The 17,564-nt window shown below is 43.2% G+C and overlaps 1 protein-coding gene across 1 annotated transcript in view; it reads left to right on the forward strand.

Annotated features, from left to right (window-relative positions):
• Positions 1-17,564, forward strand: part of SLC9A9 (solute carrier family 9 member A9) — a 152,250-nt gene that overhangs the window by 6,412 nt on the left and 128,274 nt on the right. Inside the window, exons 3-4 of the mRNA XM_050308282.1 lie at positions 2,311-2,388; positions 3,014-3,090. Of these exons, the coding sequence (XP_050164239.1) occupies positions 2,311-2,388; positions 3,014-3,090 (155 nt within the window). The remainder of the gene's footprint in view (positions 1-2,310; positions 2,389-3,013; positions 3,091-17,564) is intronic.

Here is a 17,564-nt window from a genome sequence, read left to right on the forward strand (position 1 = left end):
GCTGTTAACTTGGATTCATTGCTACCAAACCCTTTTAAACTCCACTGATACCTGTATTTATCCATTTAAAAAGACTTACTCTGGCAGGCTAATGCAGGGGAGGTTGTCCCCTGTGCTGGGCACAAGAAACTACAAACTCTGCCCCTTCCTCAAAACACAAACCTGTAAATATGGAACCTGCCATCGATAAGTGGAGGGGTTTACAATGCTTACACTCATAACAACATCCTTTCACCCCTGAGTGGTCCTCAGCAGGGATGTCACTAGCTGTCCCCGAGTGTGGGGAGACAGCATTGTGGCAATTTAGGGTGGATGGAAACAGGGAAGTGTGGGGAAAAGTTTGCAGTCTTTCACGATGCCATGGCCTTTTCTGTTTTCCAGTGTGTAACAATTAAAATACTTTGTTAGTATATTCTTTCCCCACCAATGTAATATTTACTTGTTATAATATTTGTTTTCTTTAAACATGGCAGCAGTCTGCAGAACTCCTGAGTGCACAGGCACCTTCTAAACCCTGGCTTTTGTGCTCAGAGACATTGAATATTCACATGAAGCTTCTAAGCCCTTACCAGTGGCTTTTTACAATATTGCAATGTCATATTTTGCTTTTTGCCAAGTGTTATTGTTTATCTAGCACAGTAATGTGTGTTCCTATATACTGCAGTGGTTATCAGTATAAAAACTTTTGAGTTATGCTTAGAATGTACTCTGGGAAGCTCAGCAGAATTAGGACTTGCCCATCTGCTCAGATTTCTTGCTGATGCAGCACCACTGTGTGTGTGTATGCTGGGACTGCTGCACTTGCCCTTCTCAGAAAGAACCAGAGTGTCAAGGACTCTCAGAGCTGTGGTGGGAGGAGACAGGAAAACACTGTGGCAGTCAGACTCATCAGGTTTTGCTGAACCTTCATCCATTTTCCTGCTAGTTGGTTGCAGGAGGTTTTTCTGAGCAAAAGTGTGTATTTAGCTTCCAGGGCATATGTCCATTACATCTGAACATCATCAAACCTGGTACTCTGGAGCTGACTTGTGTTATGAAAGAGGTGGAGCACAGAACTTGCACAGAAGTTTCTGTTGCCCTCACAGGAGATTGCCCAATCTTCTTTCCATAGTTTCACTTTGCTGGAAGGTTCTTAAAAGTCTCAGTTGTGAATTGTGGGTTTCTCTTTATTACTGGAGAGGCCTTAGTCTGCCTGGATTTTCACTTCTTTTCCCTTTAAAATTATCTGGCAAATGCCCTCTTGAAAAGAAAATAAATAAAAAAGGAAAGGGGGAGAAATTCAGCCATATTTAGGAGACAATAGCAACTGCTGGCAGCCTTCCTGGCTGGCAAAAGCACTACTGTAAAAAACAGAAAGCATGATCACACCATTCCCTGGGTTTTGGACAACTTTAATTCCCTTTTGAGTGCAGTAAAAGCATTTAGGTATTGCATTTATCAGAGAGAACAGACTGTGCCATGCCTTACAAACATGTATCATTTAGAACAGGGTTCTGAATAATAAAACATAGTCAGGATTTCTGATGCCTATGGAAAATATATTTTTACATATTTGCTGAATTAACTCCAACACCAACATTTGAGGCTGTTTGTTAGTTAATAAGTGAGGAAAATCTTTTTCTGCCATGTTTTCACTGAAGGTACCAGCACAGATACAGCTCCTGGCAGGTTATTTGCCAGCTCACTTTTCTCAGCTTTCTAATTCAAAGTAAGCATGATGGAAAAATGTCTCAGCTCTCACTTCCTGTTTATCAAATCAAGTTGTCTGCTAGTAAGAAGACAGAAGTAATTACTCTTATTCTTTTGAAACTAAATAATTATTCCAGAATACTGTAGCCTTATAATATCATTTCATCTGAACAAGTAGCTGCAAGCCTTTGTGTTGATTATCTCCTGCCTCTTTTAAAAGTATTGATATGATACAGCCCACTGAGAGAACAGTAAGCAGCATACAGGCCCAATAAAGTGGTTTTTTCTCCAGCAATGCTGTGGTTTTAAAGCAGATTCTATTTTATTGAAAGGTAGCTTGTAATGAATTGCAATGACTGAGTGTTGCCCTTGGCCTTTCTCTGTGCCAGAAGTTGAAGGCCAATATGAAGAGTGGACTGACAACAGCTGGAATAAGATTTTTGTTTGTTTGCTTCCTCATTCTAGCATTACTTTAAAAATTTTAATGAGTATTTTATAAAAGGTTTCCACATTGAAGGGATCCTCAGATCAGTCCTGATACAAAGTTACAATTAGAACCTATCCTATCAAATTAAATGCTTCTTTATTTGTCCTTACCCTCTCTTTTGCCCTTTCTGGCAGATGACCTTTGATCCTTCCATCTTCTTCAACATTTTGCTGCCACCCATTATATTCCATGCTGGATACAGCTTAAAGAAGGTATGTGTCTCATTTTTAGATGACAGAAGGGACTGAGTGTGGCTGCTGCTCTGTCAGTCCAACAGGTCAGTGATGGAGGAAAGGGGCAGTGAACAACTATGCTGCACAGGCAAGAACTTGACAGGAATGGCAGAGAAATGAAAGATGCATGGCCTCATTCTGCTCCCTTTCTGTCACCATGCAAAGACCTGACTGTGTGGTTATAACACCTGGCCCTTCCTGTTTGCAGCAGAGACCACTCTGAGTGTGGTGAACCACAGGCAGCAGCCTGTCTGTATTTCTGTACGTCATACACTGCCTGAGCAGGGCTTTGTTTGTTCAAGGGATGGGCTCATGGTACCTTTTGCATCAGATACTTTCAGTGTGAACTTCTCTCATGATCCTGAAGCATTTGTCCAGGTCTGTGAATGAGGGAACTTTGATGGCGTTCCCCATGGAAAAAAAAGTAAACTTAAAAAATTAAACATCTTAAATTGCATTTTCAAAGCAACTGAAGTAGCCTACATTGTTCCATCTTATATTTGAGATCTGTGTAGTAACAAGTGCACTTCTAGATTCAACTTGGACTGAATACTCTTTTATTTACTGTGTTACAACAGACTTTTTTTCAAACTTTTCTCTCCAGAGACATTTTTTTCGTAACTTGGGATCGATTTTGACCTACGCCTTCTTGGGCACTGCCATCTCCTGCATTGTCATCGGGTGAGTGAACGTCCTCTGCTATTATTGCATGCTTGGTATCTTTTTCAATTAAAAGCTAAACTGTAAAAAGAATTGCAGACCTTGCATGGTCAATATAATTTGTGTAACAGATAAAGTAACTCCTTCTCAGGAAAAAGGCAAAACTCTTGGATAGCCAAGAACTGTCCCAGGCATTCAGAAAATCATGTCCTTCATTTCTGGTCTATGACTGGTGCAAGCATAAACTGCCTTCCACACTCCATAGGTTTAACCATCTGTCCTGAGAAGCAGAACCATTATCTCAAGTGAAATTCCATGCACTAGAATTCCTTCTAGAAAAGAGCAGATCTCCAACAGAAGAGGAAGGACTTTAAATCTCAGAGGGAGTAGGAACAGATACCTAGTAGCATATATGTAAAAAAAAAACTGGAGTCGTTTCACAGACTAAGTGAAACTTTTTAGTTGAACATCACAGGAAAAGTCTCAGTCTGGAACTATGTGTGAATTTAGCCTGGATGTGACTAAATGGTTCCTGCAGAAAAAGAGGAAGGGGAAAAAGCAGAAGTACAAAACATCCTGGTTTATTTTCATATCTCCTTAATGAAAAATTCCTAATTTTGTTTCAAAATTTGCCTAATTAAAGTAAGTATTTGCTAGTCAGGAATGGATTATATATTTCCAGGGGGCACGATGTGAAACTTCTGTTTGTCAGTTTGTGGACCATTATTTTGTGCATAGATATGATTAAACACGTGCTTAATTTTTATTACATATCTGCAACACACATGTACAGTATCTGAACATCCACAGGCTCAGGCTCTGCCTATCTGCAGCCTCTCACTGGGACTGTGCCCCTCCTGCCTGGGGGAGCTACAGAGCTCCCTGTGTGAACCCTGGAGGCTGCAACAAAGAGGGACTATACCTCCCTTTGTCAACCAGAAACAGCTGGGAAATATCATTAATAAAGGACAGAAACATCCTTTGGATTGCTGTAGAGTGCTAAAACGTTGCCATGGAACACGCTGATACAATGGTGCCTGCCTCCTCTTTGTGAGCCTTTGCTTTTGTGTGTGAAGGGCCTCAAGAAAGAGGAGCTGTGTGGAATTTGAGGAAAAGGCTATAATCAGATATTCCCACTGAGGGCAGGGGAAGGAGGGGTGAGAGGGGTTGCTTTATTTTAGTGAAAGCAGTGCTGAAACATAATTGCTTTCAGCTAAATACTGCGCTGAGGAACGCCTGCCCAGGTTAGCTGGAACACTGTCCCTGGCCACTCAACACACAGGCAAGTTATCCTGATTTCTGAGCTCTCCCAGCAAAGCAAAATTATGCCCTTTGCACCAAACCTGACTGGCAAGGATCCATGCAGAGAGATCCCGTGAGGTAAAGGAGAAATTAATTCCCCCAGTCCGAGCCTTTGCAGCGTTGCTGAAATTGTCCCCTCCCAGCAAAGAGAGTCGGCTGACTCTGGCTCTGTGTGACATCAGATCGTTCAAGATCCAGTCTCCCAACAGACCCTTTCTCTGACAGTGGTTCCAGCTTCCTTCCTCCTGAAGAACAGTGTGGGATGACCACTGAGACAGCTCTTTATTCCTAAGGAAAACCATACAGGCCAAGACTGAGGCTTTCTGACACAGGGCAGGCAGTCTCTTTCTGTAGCAGAGTACTTGAGTTTCATGGACTCAGAGAATAATTTAGGTTGGAAGCAATGTCTGGATGTCTGCAGTCCAACCTCCTAATAAATGCATGACTGGCTTCAAATTTAAATCCAGGTGCTCAGGACCCTGTCCAGTCAACTTAGAGTGTCTCTAAGAATGTGAATTCCACTGGCTTTCTGGGAAATCTGTTCCAGTCTGAACCACCCTCACTACAATGACTGTTTTTCTGTATATCCAACTGGAATTTCCCTTGCTTCACCTTGTAACCTTTGAACTCCACTTCTGACTCCTGTTCCATTTGATATCCTCCTGGACTCCAGGAGCTTTCTGCACATCCCTGTGCAGCCAGCCACGCTCCTGTGGGACTGTTGCACAGGGTTATTCCATCTTTTCCATTTGTACCTTGATCTTAGCTGTGTATTATGACTGATTGTTAGCTGAAGCAGCACTGAGCTTAAGCTACTCAGTGAGCACATGAAAACTGGGCTGCTGACAAATTAAATTAACATCTGCCCACCACTTGCCTTTCCTTAATTTATTTTTTACATTTTAGGCAGAGGCAGGGAGAAGGACCTAATTTCAACCTTTGCAAAGAATAGTGTTCCCTTCCCTTAGATTCTATTTTTAATAAACTGTGCTGGGATGCATCTTCCAGAATTGATATCTGTCATAGATATTATCACTTTTGATAATGGAAGAGAGCTCAAGTCTTTGGAAGAATCTTGACACTATGGTAACACCTATCAGAGCAACACACTGAGTGGCAGGGGGCGTAGAAAGATTTGCATTCCCCCCCCCCCCTTAAATCATCTTGACTTGATTTTCAGCATTCTCAGTGGCAGCCAGAGCCAAGATGCCTGTGCACAGGAGCACTGGCATCATTAAGCTGGCCTTATCTGTGATTTTTGATTTGGTTTCACTTGGGTTTTCTCGAATTGCAATGCCAAAACCACATTTTTGATATTCAGAATGCAGCATGTTTGCAGTCACTTACTCATATTTTTCCAGCCTGTCTACTATGTTTGGCAAGGCCTGGTTTTTCTGGAATTTAAAGCTCTCTAAGAGTACAACTCAAATAACAAATGTATTTGCAGACAACTTGGGCTAAGTTTAATCTTTGTGGCTGCAGTGAGAATTTTACTTGAATAAAGCTGAGATTAGAAAAGTGGGGTTTGGATCAGAAAAAGTAGAGCAATTGTAGTTTTGAGAAAGTGAAGTTATGAAATGCAAACCACTGATAATACTGGTGTTAGGGAGAGTCATTCCAAGGTGATCACTGGTTTAAGGGGACAGATGTTGGTATTTATATTAGCTACTCAGATTGCAAAACCTTCCCTGGATGCAGAGAGAGGACTTCTCCATATTTCAGCAGGAGCCACAGTTAGTTAGTTTGGCCTGATTAATTCCAGGATGTCTGGGAGTACATGAGTACTTGCTTTGCAATAAGCATATCAGACTGTTTCATGGTAATCAGCGCTTACAATTGAACTTCTAATTAAAAAACCCATACAGAATCAAACTATTTCTTTTGGGCATCTGTGTTTAACTGCAGTGACTAAGATTTTGGACAAAGAAGTCTCTTCTGATATTTAAATTCGAGTGGAAGGAGTAAGTCATCATCATACATAATTCTCTCAGGCAGTCCAAGAACCCTTTCCCTTGCCATTCCTCACCATTCCACAAATGCACATTCAAATGCTTTCTGCATACTAAAGAGTGGGACTATAATAATGGAATATAATACAGTATAATAAATATTTTCTAAATTCCTTCTTTTTAAAACTGAATCTTAAATGGATTTAAATGGATTTAAAACTGAATCTTAAATGAATCTTTCTGATTTGAAAATCAGAACAAGACATGCACATATATAAGTAAAAAATTATAAAAGAGAGAAAGAAGTATCAAGAAACACCAAATACAAATCCAGATATTTTTGTAGGGAAAAAAAAAAAAAAAAGACATGAGATTGAGTGTTTCATCATAACCTTTCTATGAAAGTAGAAATTTTCCATTCAAATATCTGTGGTATCGAGATTCCATCATCACATGATGTAATTATTTTCTTCACTCTTAACTGCACTGTTTTAACAGCCCCTCTTTGTGCCTCCTAAAGGAGGAAGGGTTGGGCTGAGTTAATAACATTGTTGCTCAAACACAGCAAGAGCAAGAAATGTTCAACTTTTCTTTACACAGTTTACGTGGGTGAGATGCATTCTGACATAACTGTACAATCAGAGATTTAATTCTCTCATCGTGATACCTAGACAAATGCAATTCTAAAAGTTGGGAGACAAATTCCTTCCACTGGGATCCCATTAAAAAAGACTATTTACAATTATAAATTTTTAGTAGAAAACAGTCTTTCAAAACAAACAAACAGTCAAACGAAAGTGTAACCTTTGTCTGTGTGTGTGGTGGATTCATTTTACAGCCATTTTCTCACCCCAAGTCGCCTGCTGTGGTCTCCCAGGAACAGGGGGTGGGAGTGGGGATGCACAGATACAGTGACAGTGCTGGCACAGCTTCCCCCTCCCCCTGAGCACAGGCAGGCAGTGCACACCTGGGAGGTTCAGCAAGAGTTGTGGTTACTGAGCATGGCTGGGGATTTCTTTTCATTTTCATGGATACTTTGATGGTTTGGCAAAGGTGGATGGAGGGGCAGTTGGGTTCTGAGTGTGTTCATTACTTTCTGTTGGGAGCTCAGTGGAACAACTGGGATCTGCTGATGTGAAACAGTCCTGAGTTTATAATCTGACTGTTCCCTCTCACTGGAGGGCTGTGGACAGACTTTACAACTTGGAAACAAACCCCTTGTAGCTGCGTGCTTCTGCAGAGCAAAGCCAAACGTTGTTTGGCTTGAATATACTGAGCAGTGCTGTGGGATTTTTCTGGATTTTGGAACTGTTTCTGCAAGGGAAAATGGGGCCAGGTTAGGGGGAACAGGAAAAAAAATCTCTCAGTTACAGAGCTCTCCATAAACTAAACAAACACCTTTACAAGGATCATCTCTTGTTACACCAGCTCAGCTCTTGCCCTCCCAGATGATAATTTCTGTAATAATTTAGACTCAGGTCATGTTCAAAGAAAGTAGTACTTTTTTTCTAATTAAAATTTTTCTACTGCATGTTCCCATCAAATGACTAAAAAAAAACCAGGTCCATCTTCCCTCCACACACCACCTGTAAATAGCAAATGCTTAACCTCCCCAGAGGCAAGAATAAAAGCTTTATTTTTGGCACAAATAGACACTGGTGAGGTGGAGTGTTAATGTATCTTGGTCCTGTAGAAATTAACTGAGGGAGAAATAGGGAAAAATTAAATATATAGACCATTTGCCCTCCTCCAAGGTAAAACCCTCACAACATCAGATGTCTGGCTTAAATAATTTCTAATGCTCTTCTGAAGCCAGATATTCAGCCTAAGAGTGGAAATAAAGACAAAACTAGTAAGCAGACAGTCATTTGAATGTAGTATAACTTTTGTAAGAGTACAGACCACTAACACCCCCACAGAGTGAAAAGTTCTGAGAGTACTTTGATGCCTTCAAGTCTGTGTCGCTGCAAGTTCAGTCAGAATTAGTAGCTATTTCGCAATAAACATCTGACATTGTTTACTGCAGCAGAGCTGATCATGCAGAAAACAGTTTTTCTTCTCATAAACAGATGTGGTGAGCAGCAGGGTGTAATTATTTGTATCGTCCAGAAGAACCCCTCAGCATACTAAGGATTTTGAAGGAAATATATTCCAGGGAACACCAAAGGTGTGGGGCTGCAGAGACAAGCAGCACCTGGAATAGCAGGAGATTCATCCAAAATAAAAAGGATGTTTAATTTGGTATTTGATACCCAGTAGGTTCTCCAGGAATCCATCAAAAAATTTAAATGATGCGCTCTTCTGGAAAACAGCGAATGGCATTTGTTGCAAAACAGCCAAAACACTCGAATCCAGATATTTCCCAAGAAGGAAGCCACCCTGGAGGAAAGAGTTTGTTTGTGGGGTTTTTGTTTGGTTTTGTGGGGTTTTTTTTACAAAGTGTCTTCCCAGCTGCCTTGAAAGCCAAAGGCTTTACTGCAGGAATGAATACTTTTGGATACATCTCCTAATGTCTTCTCCCTGATATTCATGGATCCTTTAAGAATTGCCCCCCAGTGTGGCCTCCAAAGACTGCCATCCCCTATTTCTCTGGCTACAGACCACCCATACACCTGTGCAACAGCTTCCCTGGCTGCAGCATCATTTGGAAGTCTCAGCTTGCAAGACTACTTTCACAGTCTCTATATTGACTTCCAGGGAAAACATCTTTGCAGAGCTGGTGAAATGGAAAATACACATCCCTTATGGCCCCTTATCCTGACATTCACTGGCTTTCTCAGGATACTATGATCCCAGAACAATTCCAGGCTACAGAGGAGATGAAAACAGGAGGAGGTACATTGACTGTGGTTTATTGGTTCATTTTCCATCTCATACAGATATTTTTCCACACTGCATGAGAAACCTGCACACCAAGCCTATGACTGAGGAGGGTATCTCCCTTTAGCTGTGCATTGCTCCAGGCCCTGCACACCTGCATGGCTTTTCCAGGCAGTGAGCCAGGCCACGTTTCCTTCTGAGTCAAAATGGGCCCCAACGGGACCTCTGTCATGTGCACAGGAACTTGTGGATGGGTTGAAAAGTCCTTTGAGCTCCTTCACAGTGAAAGGTGTAACAGAAATTTAAAACGGAAGGAAAAACCTGTTCTACTGGTGTAGTGTGGAGCTGCCTGCAAGCTTTAGTCTCTTTAAACTGAGGGGTTTACTGTCAGATAAAATGCTGAGCGGGATTGGAGCAGGAAGAGTGGGTGATGCAGCTCTCCTACCTGTTACCTTGAGTATTTCATAATATGCCAACTCAAAGGATGCTTTTTTTCTCCCACCCACCACTCTTTTACATTTCCCCCTTCTGAGCCAGTTGATCAAACTGTAAACACACAAGTTGTCATGATGGCCCTGGGACAGATCCTACATTCAATGAGGACAAAACCTACAAAAGCTGGTCTGATAAGTAACCAGATTCTCCACAGAATAGAGGAGATAGGTGACATTTAAATAGCATACAGAGCTTTTCTTCAGCTCCTGGTTGTTTCTGAGTATTAAGATGAAAAAGAATCATGTAAATGTTTCTCTAGTCTTGGCTCTCTTCTGAACACTTCTGAGAAGTCCATTACATTGACTCCATATTCCATACCTGTGACTGTGATGATAAATTGCAGCAAGTTCGTGGATGGCCACCAAGATGGACAGGGGCTGGGATATTTGCCCTGTAAAGAAGAAACTGAATAAACTGAGCTCATTTAGCCCAAGTAAGAGGGACTTCCAGGGGAGATTATCAAGAAAGCAAAGCCAGGCTCTGCACAGTTCTGGATGGTGAGAGGACAAAACTGAGAGACAGAAATTGTCATTTAAACAAGGCATGACTTGATATAAGCAAGAAGTTTTTCATCACAAGGACAGCCAAGCACTGGAACAGATTGTCCAGAGATGCTGGATGTACAATCTCAATCCTCGGAGGTTTTCAAGACCTAAATAGCTAAAGCCCTGAGCACTCTGGTTTGGTCTCACAGCTGACTCTGCTTTGAGCAGGAATTTGGACTGCTACATAGACCTTCTCATGCAAAGACGTTAAAGTACCTTTTAAGTTCCTCTTGATTTCTAGGAAGCAGAGTATTGATCTTACTTTAGAAGTGGAAAAATGCACCTTCTGACAGGTTACAGGACATGACAGAGTTGGGAGACAACTCCAAAGGCCCCTTCCCTGCCCGTCCCTGGGCTGTGCTTCACCATCTGCTGTACAACCACGAGTTACCAAAAAGCATTATTTTTGCCATCACCATTCAGGTGGCTCAAAAATTCACAAATCACAGAGGGGACAACAGCCTTGGCGAGGCCGGTGCCAAGAAGCACTGCCATAGGCACAGGCTAGCTGAGATACTCAGGATCTGTCCAAATCCCAACCCCATCCTGGCCCCTTTCCACAGCAGCGCTCAGCTGTGGCCACAGGAGCGTTTGTGTGCGATCCCCCTCAGCAGAGCGGTGCAAGAGCCTCACTTCTGGTTCCATTGCGGCTCTGGACGGTCCCTCTTTGCTGCAGGGCGCGCTTTGACCCGCGGGGCTGATCCCCTTTAGGTGTTCCACACGAGCTTTGCTTCCCCCGCCTCAGAGAGGGGAGAAAAACCCGCATCCTAACTGCTCTTAAAGTACAAACCACCCGCGGTAGAAGCGGCAAACAGCAGCATTGAGCGATATTGAGCAGCACTGAGTAGTATTGAGCAGCACTGAGCAGTATTGAGCAGCATTGAGCAGCATTGAGCAGTATTGAGCAGCACTGAGCAGTATTGAGCAGCATTGAGCAGTATTGAGCAGCATTAAGCAATATTGAGCAGCATTGAGCAGTATTGAGCAGCATTGAGCAGTATTGAGCAGCATTGAGCAGTATTGAGCAGCACTGAGCAATATTGAGCAGCATTGAGCAATATTGAGCAGCATTGAGCAGTATTCAGCAGCATTGAGCAGCGCTGCGCTGAGAGCGCTCGGAGCGGCGCTCAGGCCCTCCCGGCCCCGCTCCCGCAGCGCCCGCGGCCGCCACCGGGGGGCACCCGCGCTCCGCCCGCAGCCAGCGCGGACTGCGGGACACCCGGACGAGGGAACGGAACATCCCGGTTCATCCAGCAAAACTTCCCTTCAGGAGCCCGGTTCCTACCGAGAGCTTCTCCAGGCACCAGTCCGCACGGGGGGCCTGCTCCGGGGCATCCAGATTCAGGCAACGCTCCAGTTCCACATCAGGGAGGGCCAGGACATTCACTGCTCTTTTCCCAAGCTCTGAGCGCGGGTTGTACTGGGGATACTACGAGTTACTAAACAAGCATCATCCTTTACACATCACTCTTCAATCACTGATCTATCCGGGGATTCTGAATAACACAGTAAATGAAACAATTCTGATGAAAAGTAGGGATGCCTTGGGGGATAAAAGGGAGTCTTTCAGCTAAAATTGTTGTGCAATCTGTCTAAATGTTGGAATCTTAATAATCAGCCTGATTTTCAAATGTTTTCACCTAGTTTTCTAAATATGGACTTAGTTACTGGATTTGTGACACAACGATTTGAGGTCAGCACTAACAAAACTGCACAATTGTGGGAACACTTGAAGGACTGGAAGTGACTCAGGAGCCTGAACCAGTTGTTCAAATGCCCTTCTAGTAAAAGGAATAGACTGCAAAGCCCATTACAGCTGCAACCTCTCACTGGCAAATTGCAGCCTCATTAGTAATCCTGGCAAGATGACGGGGGTTTTACATTCCTGATCCCCTTGTTAGCCCTCAAGTGTGCGACTGAAGCGCTCTGTCGGGAGCAGTTTGTGCAAGTGAGTGTTGTAAATATATTTCCTTTATAGGCAAACAGATGCTCTCTGTATCTGGGGCCATCAAACTGGTGCATTCACAAACACACAACTCACTAAAAAATAAATGGGGAGTGAAGGTAGTAGTTAAACCTGGCCAAAATGAAGATCTAATGATAATTGTAAGCACATAAATCTTGTGTTTTCCCACTGAGCCAAGACAGATAAAGTAATACAAAGTAACTTCCTCTTCCCCAAAACTGTCTCTTCAGTGGTGTGGATGTTCTATATAGTTTTTCTATATGGCAAGGATGAGATATATATATAGATAGATATAGATAGATATGGAGATATATATATAAAATTGAAAAACAGATTAATCAATGACAGTGACTTGCAATGTACTAACATTACTATAGGGCAATAGCAGTTGTTCTCAGTCAGGCAGTAGATGGTCTTGTTCAGGTACTCCACTAAGACAAGACATTTATATAATTAGGAATTGGTCTGGCACAAGTGTCCCCAAGCCCTCCCACAGTGTCCCTCTCACCACAGTCTGGCCAGGAGCACATGTGATGTCTGTAGTGAAGGAGCATCCTTATCTCTCAGCTGTGTCTCAGTTTTTCTCACGGATTGTTTAAAGCAGGCTGCTCTTCCATTAGGCTGAGCTGGGAAAGCTGTGGAGCATCCAGGCAGATTGCTTCCACATCATAGAACACACTGGTAGGAGTTGAACACATTTCCCAGTAAGTGCCCACAAATGCTTTATGAGGAACAAACAGTTCCACAAGCTTCTCAGACAATATTCCCCCTGACTGCAGAGCCTCAGGAAGGGCTTTTCTGCCAAGGGGAGAGAAATGTCACACCCTGAGGTGAGCTTGGGCTGTAAACAAGGTGTCTGTAGCCACACTGTTCAAAACTCTTTCTCCTCTGTGCTCTTCCTCTGTTCATTAGGTACTGGCCCCTGTGTGGCTTCTGCTTTGAAAGAATTAATTATTCTGGCTGCCTACATATCTCTTTTCAGCAACAACTATCCCCATTGTGTTACAAGGACAAAACCCTTCCATAACAGCCAGGACAAATGGCTGAAGCCTGGCAACACTTTCCAGAGGAGTGCCACACCTCTGTGTTATCAAACCTGAGTTTATTTGCAAACCTTGTTATCTGTGATAATTTAATTATACTGCTACTCTTGAGGATATTCTTGTTGTACAAAAACATCACATTCAATTATTTTTTTTAGTGCCTCATAATGACGAAAAACTGGAAAACATGATCCAGATGCAAACTAAAAGCTGAACAATCCAACGAATACAAACTATGTCAATTTTTTTAAATCCTGTTTAAGAAATTATTATTTATCTTTTGGTGGGTATTTAACATCTCTGGGATAGAAACACTGCTGTATTATCCAGCAAATATCCCTACTGGAATACTTTCTTCTTTCCATAGTGATACTATATAAGCCATGCTGTCTCAAGGGAATTGTAACATTGCAGTGCCAAGATGCTGTGCTGAGATATTTGTGCCTTCATACTTCCTTTCCTGCAGGGCTTTCTGCCTCTAAAAAGATGTCTGAGTTGCTTTCCCCCGTTTCTCTCACTTCTTTGATCTGTTTGATCATTACAGTCTAACCTCTCCCTAATTTCCTTTTGCTGGCCCATTTTGAAAGCCTTGTGTATGATTTCCAGTTGATAAAATTGCCATTGGGATGCCCTTTCTCTCCTGTTAGCATTGATCGTCATCACTCACGAGCAGATGCTGGGGAGGCAGATGATCTTTCAAATGTTGCAAGAAGACTGGAGGAGAGTGCCTGGAGGCAGATCCAGCCACTTAGAAGCATGTAGTCACACACCATGGTGTTAGCTTGCCTGGGGAGGGAGGGGAGCGAGAGCTCAACATCAAAGTGCAATGGAAATGTAAAATCCTTAGTGCTGTGATTCCTCCTTTCATCTGTGCTTTCTCTCCTGGCAAGGTGTTGCAGGCAGCTCTGCTTTCTATGCCACTGAACAGACTCAGGCTTCAGTGAATGTAAATGGAGCTTGTGGATCAGGTTTTTTATCCTTTAGAAGTTCTAACACTGGCTAAAATCAATTTGAGATTGAATACTTTCAATCAGCAAAAGCAGGTACAAACAGTCTTTCTAGGACAAACAAGGCACAGGTATTCTTCAGGCTCAAGCTGCAACAAGATGGAGAAGAGCAGGAAAATTGGGAAGAATCCATCCTAGGGGACTCCACGTGCCAGGTGAAGTCACACACTGCAGGGTGGTGACAGTTACTACAGAAAACATTGGCATCGTTGTCTCCCTGTACAGCCCAAGCAACTGGGGCCTCCAGTTTGGGGAACGTGAGCAATTCTGTAACATCTCTTTCAGTGCCCCCATAGACCCATAATTATTGTACAGCAGAGATGGCAGGGAAAAAAAGAAAGCTGCGCGTGTCAAAAACCCCTGAAATGTAATATAATATAAAGTAATAAAGTAATAATATGATATAATATAAAGTTAACACCACAAGAACTCCAAACTGAAGTAAATAGAGATCTTAAGGCCAGTTTTTAAAGTTTTGTCAAGAAATTCCAGAAATACTTACTAACTTAATTACTTGGAGCTGTACCAACAGGCAGCCTAAAACAATAATGTTTACTTATTTCTGAAGCACTTTTTACTTCTGTGAATAATCTCAACATTTTTTTCCATCTGTGGAGGCCCAGCCTGAATTAAGAAAGGAGAAAGGCTTCTGTAGTGTGACATGCACAGTATCTGATGACCTGTGGTTCAACCTATGGAACAAACTGCTGCTGGCAAACATTTTGAGTAATCAGTTGTCCATATGAGATTAAAAGGGAAAAAAAAATTTCTGCAATTTACAGATTACAGTGAGGCCTGAACAGACCCTGTGTGAAAATGTTTCCGTGGTGGTTAACCCTGGCTGGGTTCCAGGTGCCCCCCAAAGCCACGCTGTCTCTGCCCTGCTCAGCTGGACAGGGGAGAGAAGTGAAAGGCTCTTGGGTCAAGATAAGGGTAACGAGAGATCATTCACCAATTACTGTCAGGAGCAAAACAGACACACCTTGAGGAAATTAGCCTAATTTATTACCAATCAAATCAGAGTAGGATAATGAGAAATGAAACCCTTCTCTTCTTCCCTGGCTTAACTACTCCTGAGTTCTCTCCCTCCTTCCCCTGGCTGCACTGGGGTGTGGGGAATGGGGACTGCAGCCAGTCCATCACACCTAATCCCTGCTGCTCCTTCCTCCTCAGGGGCAGGACTCCCCACACTCTTGCCCTGCTCCAGCATGCACTTCCCAAGGGCTCACAGCATCCTTTGGGCACCCACCTGCTCGGCCATGAAGTCCTCCAGGGGCCACAGGTGGATCTCTGCTCCAGCATGGACCTGTACGTGCTGCAGGGGCACAGCTGCCCCACCATGGCCTGACCATGGGCTGCAGGGGACTCTGCACCTGGAGCACCTCACCCCAATCCTCCACTGACCCTGGAGTCTGCAGGGCTGTTTGTCTCACATATGCTCACTCCTGTCTTCATCTGCACAGGTTTTTTAACCCTTCTGCAGTACCTTATCCCAGAGTTGCTGCCACCATTGTCAGTGGGCTCAGCCTTGGCCAGTGGCTCCTCCACCTTGGAGCCAGCTGGCATTGGCTCCATCAGACACAGGGAAAGCTTCTGGCAGCTTCTCAGAGAAGCCACCCCTTCAGCCTCCCCCGCCACCAAAACCCTGCCATGCAAACCCAACACAGTGTTAAACCAATTTGGCTACAGCTGCTGCATAAAATCAAACCCAAAAGTTACCACAGTTCATAGTGAGCAATGCTGTGATGGAGAAGCAGTTAATTTGTATCAGTGTCCTCCCAAGAAGGGAATGTTCTTCAGTCTTGGTCATTTAGGAATATAATCTTTCTCTGATCTTTGAGGTGATGAAATGAAGGAGTAGATCATGGAGGCACAGAAATTAGAGCAATAAAAGAGCTATTAGACCGTAGAGCTCATTATTCCATCCCTAAAAGGCTACTCTGCAGTGCATTCCTGGGTACTTTGTCCAGTATACCTAAAAACCTGGGGGAATGGAAAGAATGAAGGAGCAATTCTACTGTGCAGAAATGCCAGTCCTTTCTCTCTGCTTTGATCCAGCTATAGGATGAAGCAAAGCAGTAATTGCTGCCATTATAGGGAACAAATCTATTTGCATTTCTGCAGTGCTTCAGCTCTAGCTGTGAATGCCTAATCAGTCCTATTGCTGGAAAAATATTTTCCAGCCTCTTGTCAAATTTCTGTGTGATTGCAGTGCATTACTGCAAAGCCACTTCACTCCATCCACGTCCTGGCCTGCAGTACTCCAGGGCTGTGGGGAGAATTTTTAAAGCCAATACTGGTGTAAGAAGAAATAGAGCAGTGTCTGTCAATGGTTCAGTAAATGGTCTTTCACCTCTGGTAGAATCCTGCCCAGCATAATGTGCAAGGGTATCTGTGTTTCCAGAACTGTAAAACTCTGAGTAATGGGTGTATAAAGATCCCATTGCACACTTTTACAGGAACAGTGACATTTGCCCCAGTGTCTGTACTGGCTTTGGCCATACCAATCACACTGCACTTCTCTCCCCAGCATTCCCCAGCAGCTGTGCCTGCAGGCTGTTTCTCATTCCCTGTTGTACAGGCTTTATCACAGTGATAAGCACTATCGAGCCACTGCTACATTCTGATGCAAAGGTAACTGCACAGGTGACATGCATTTGTAAATTTACCCTGAATCTGGAGGGCTTGCACCTGCTTTTCCACTAATCACTAGCTTTGTTCTGCCTTTGAAAACCCTATCAATTTAAGGTCAGTTTAAGCTTAGTGCACAATTCCCAGGTCTGAAATAGCTGCTTTGTTTCCATCACCAGGCACAGAAGTGCTGTAACCTGGCCAGGTTAAAGATCCCTACAGGAAAATCAGGTGGCTGGAACAGCACAGAGCTGGCAACTGTCAAACTGTTTGTGTGAGCAATGGACATGCAAATGGTGAGGACAAATCACTCACCACTCCTCAGATCCACCCCTGCTCACACCTTGATATCCCTTGGTTCAGCTGCAGGAGCCCTAATGTACCATGCAAAGGAAAAGTGTCACTCAATCAGCTGTCACAGACTTTGGAGGAAAACAAAAAATGAACAAAAATTGTCATTTGCAATGAAATAATCAGTTTGTTCTTACAGAGGAAGTTGAGTTTACTTTCTTCTTTTTTATTATCAGTTCATTTATGTTAGTAAATACTGTGCCTTACAAAGCCTTGTATCTCATGGATTTGGTTTATCAAAAAGCAAATGTTTATATGATTCATCTGACAGAATTGTTCATGCCTAGAGAAGAAAAGGCTACTCTGCAAGCTCTTCAAATACTGAAAGATCAATAAGACTACAAAACGTGACAAGGGACTGACAATCATGCCCAGTGAGGAACAAT

Source organism: Myiozetetes cayanensis, unplaced genomic scaffold (genome assembly GCF_022539395.1).
Source record: "Myiozetetes cayanensis isolate MyiCay16 unplaced genomic scaffold, myiCay2020 scf13, whole genome shotgun sequence".
Classification (NCBI taxonomy): Eukaryota; Metazoa; Chordata; class Aves; order Passeriformes; family Tyrannidae; genus Myiozetetes; species Myiozetetes cayanensis.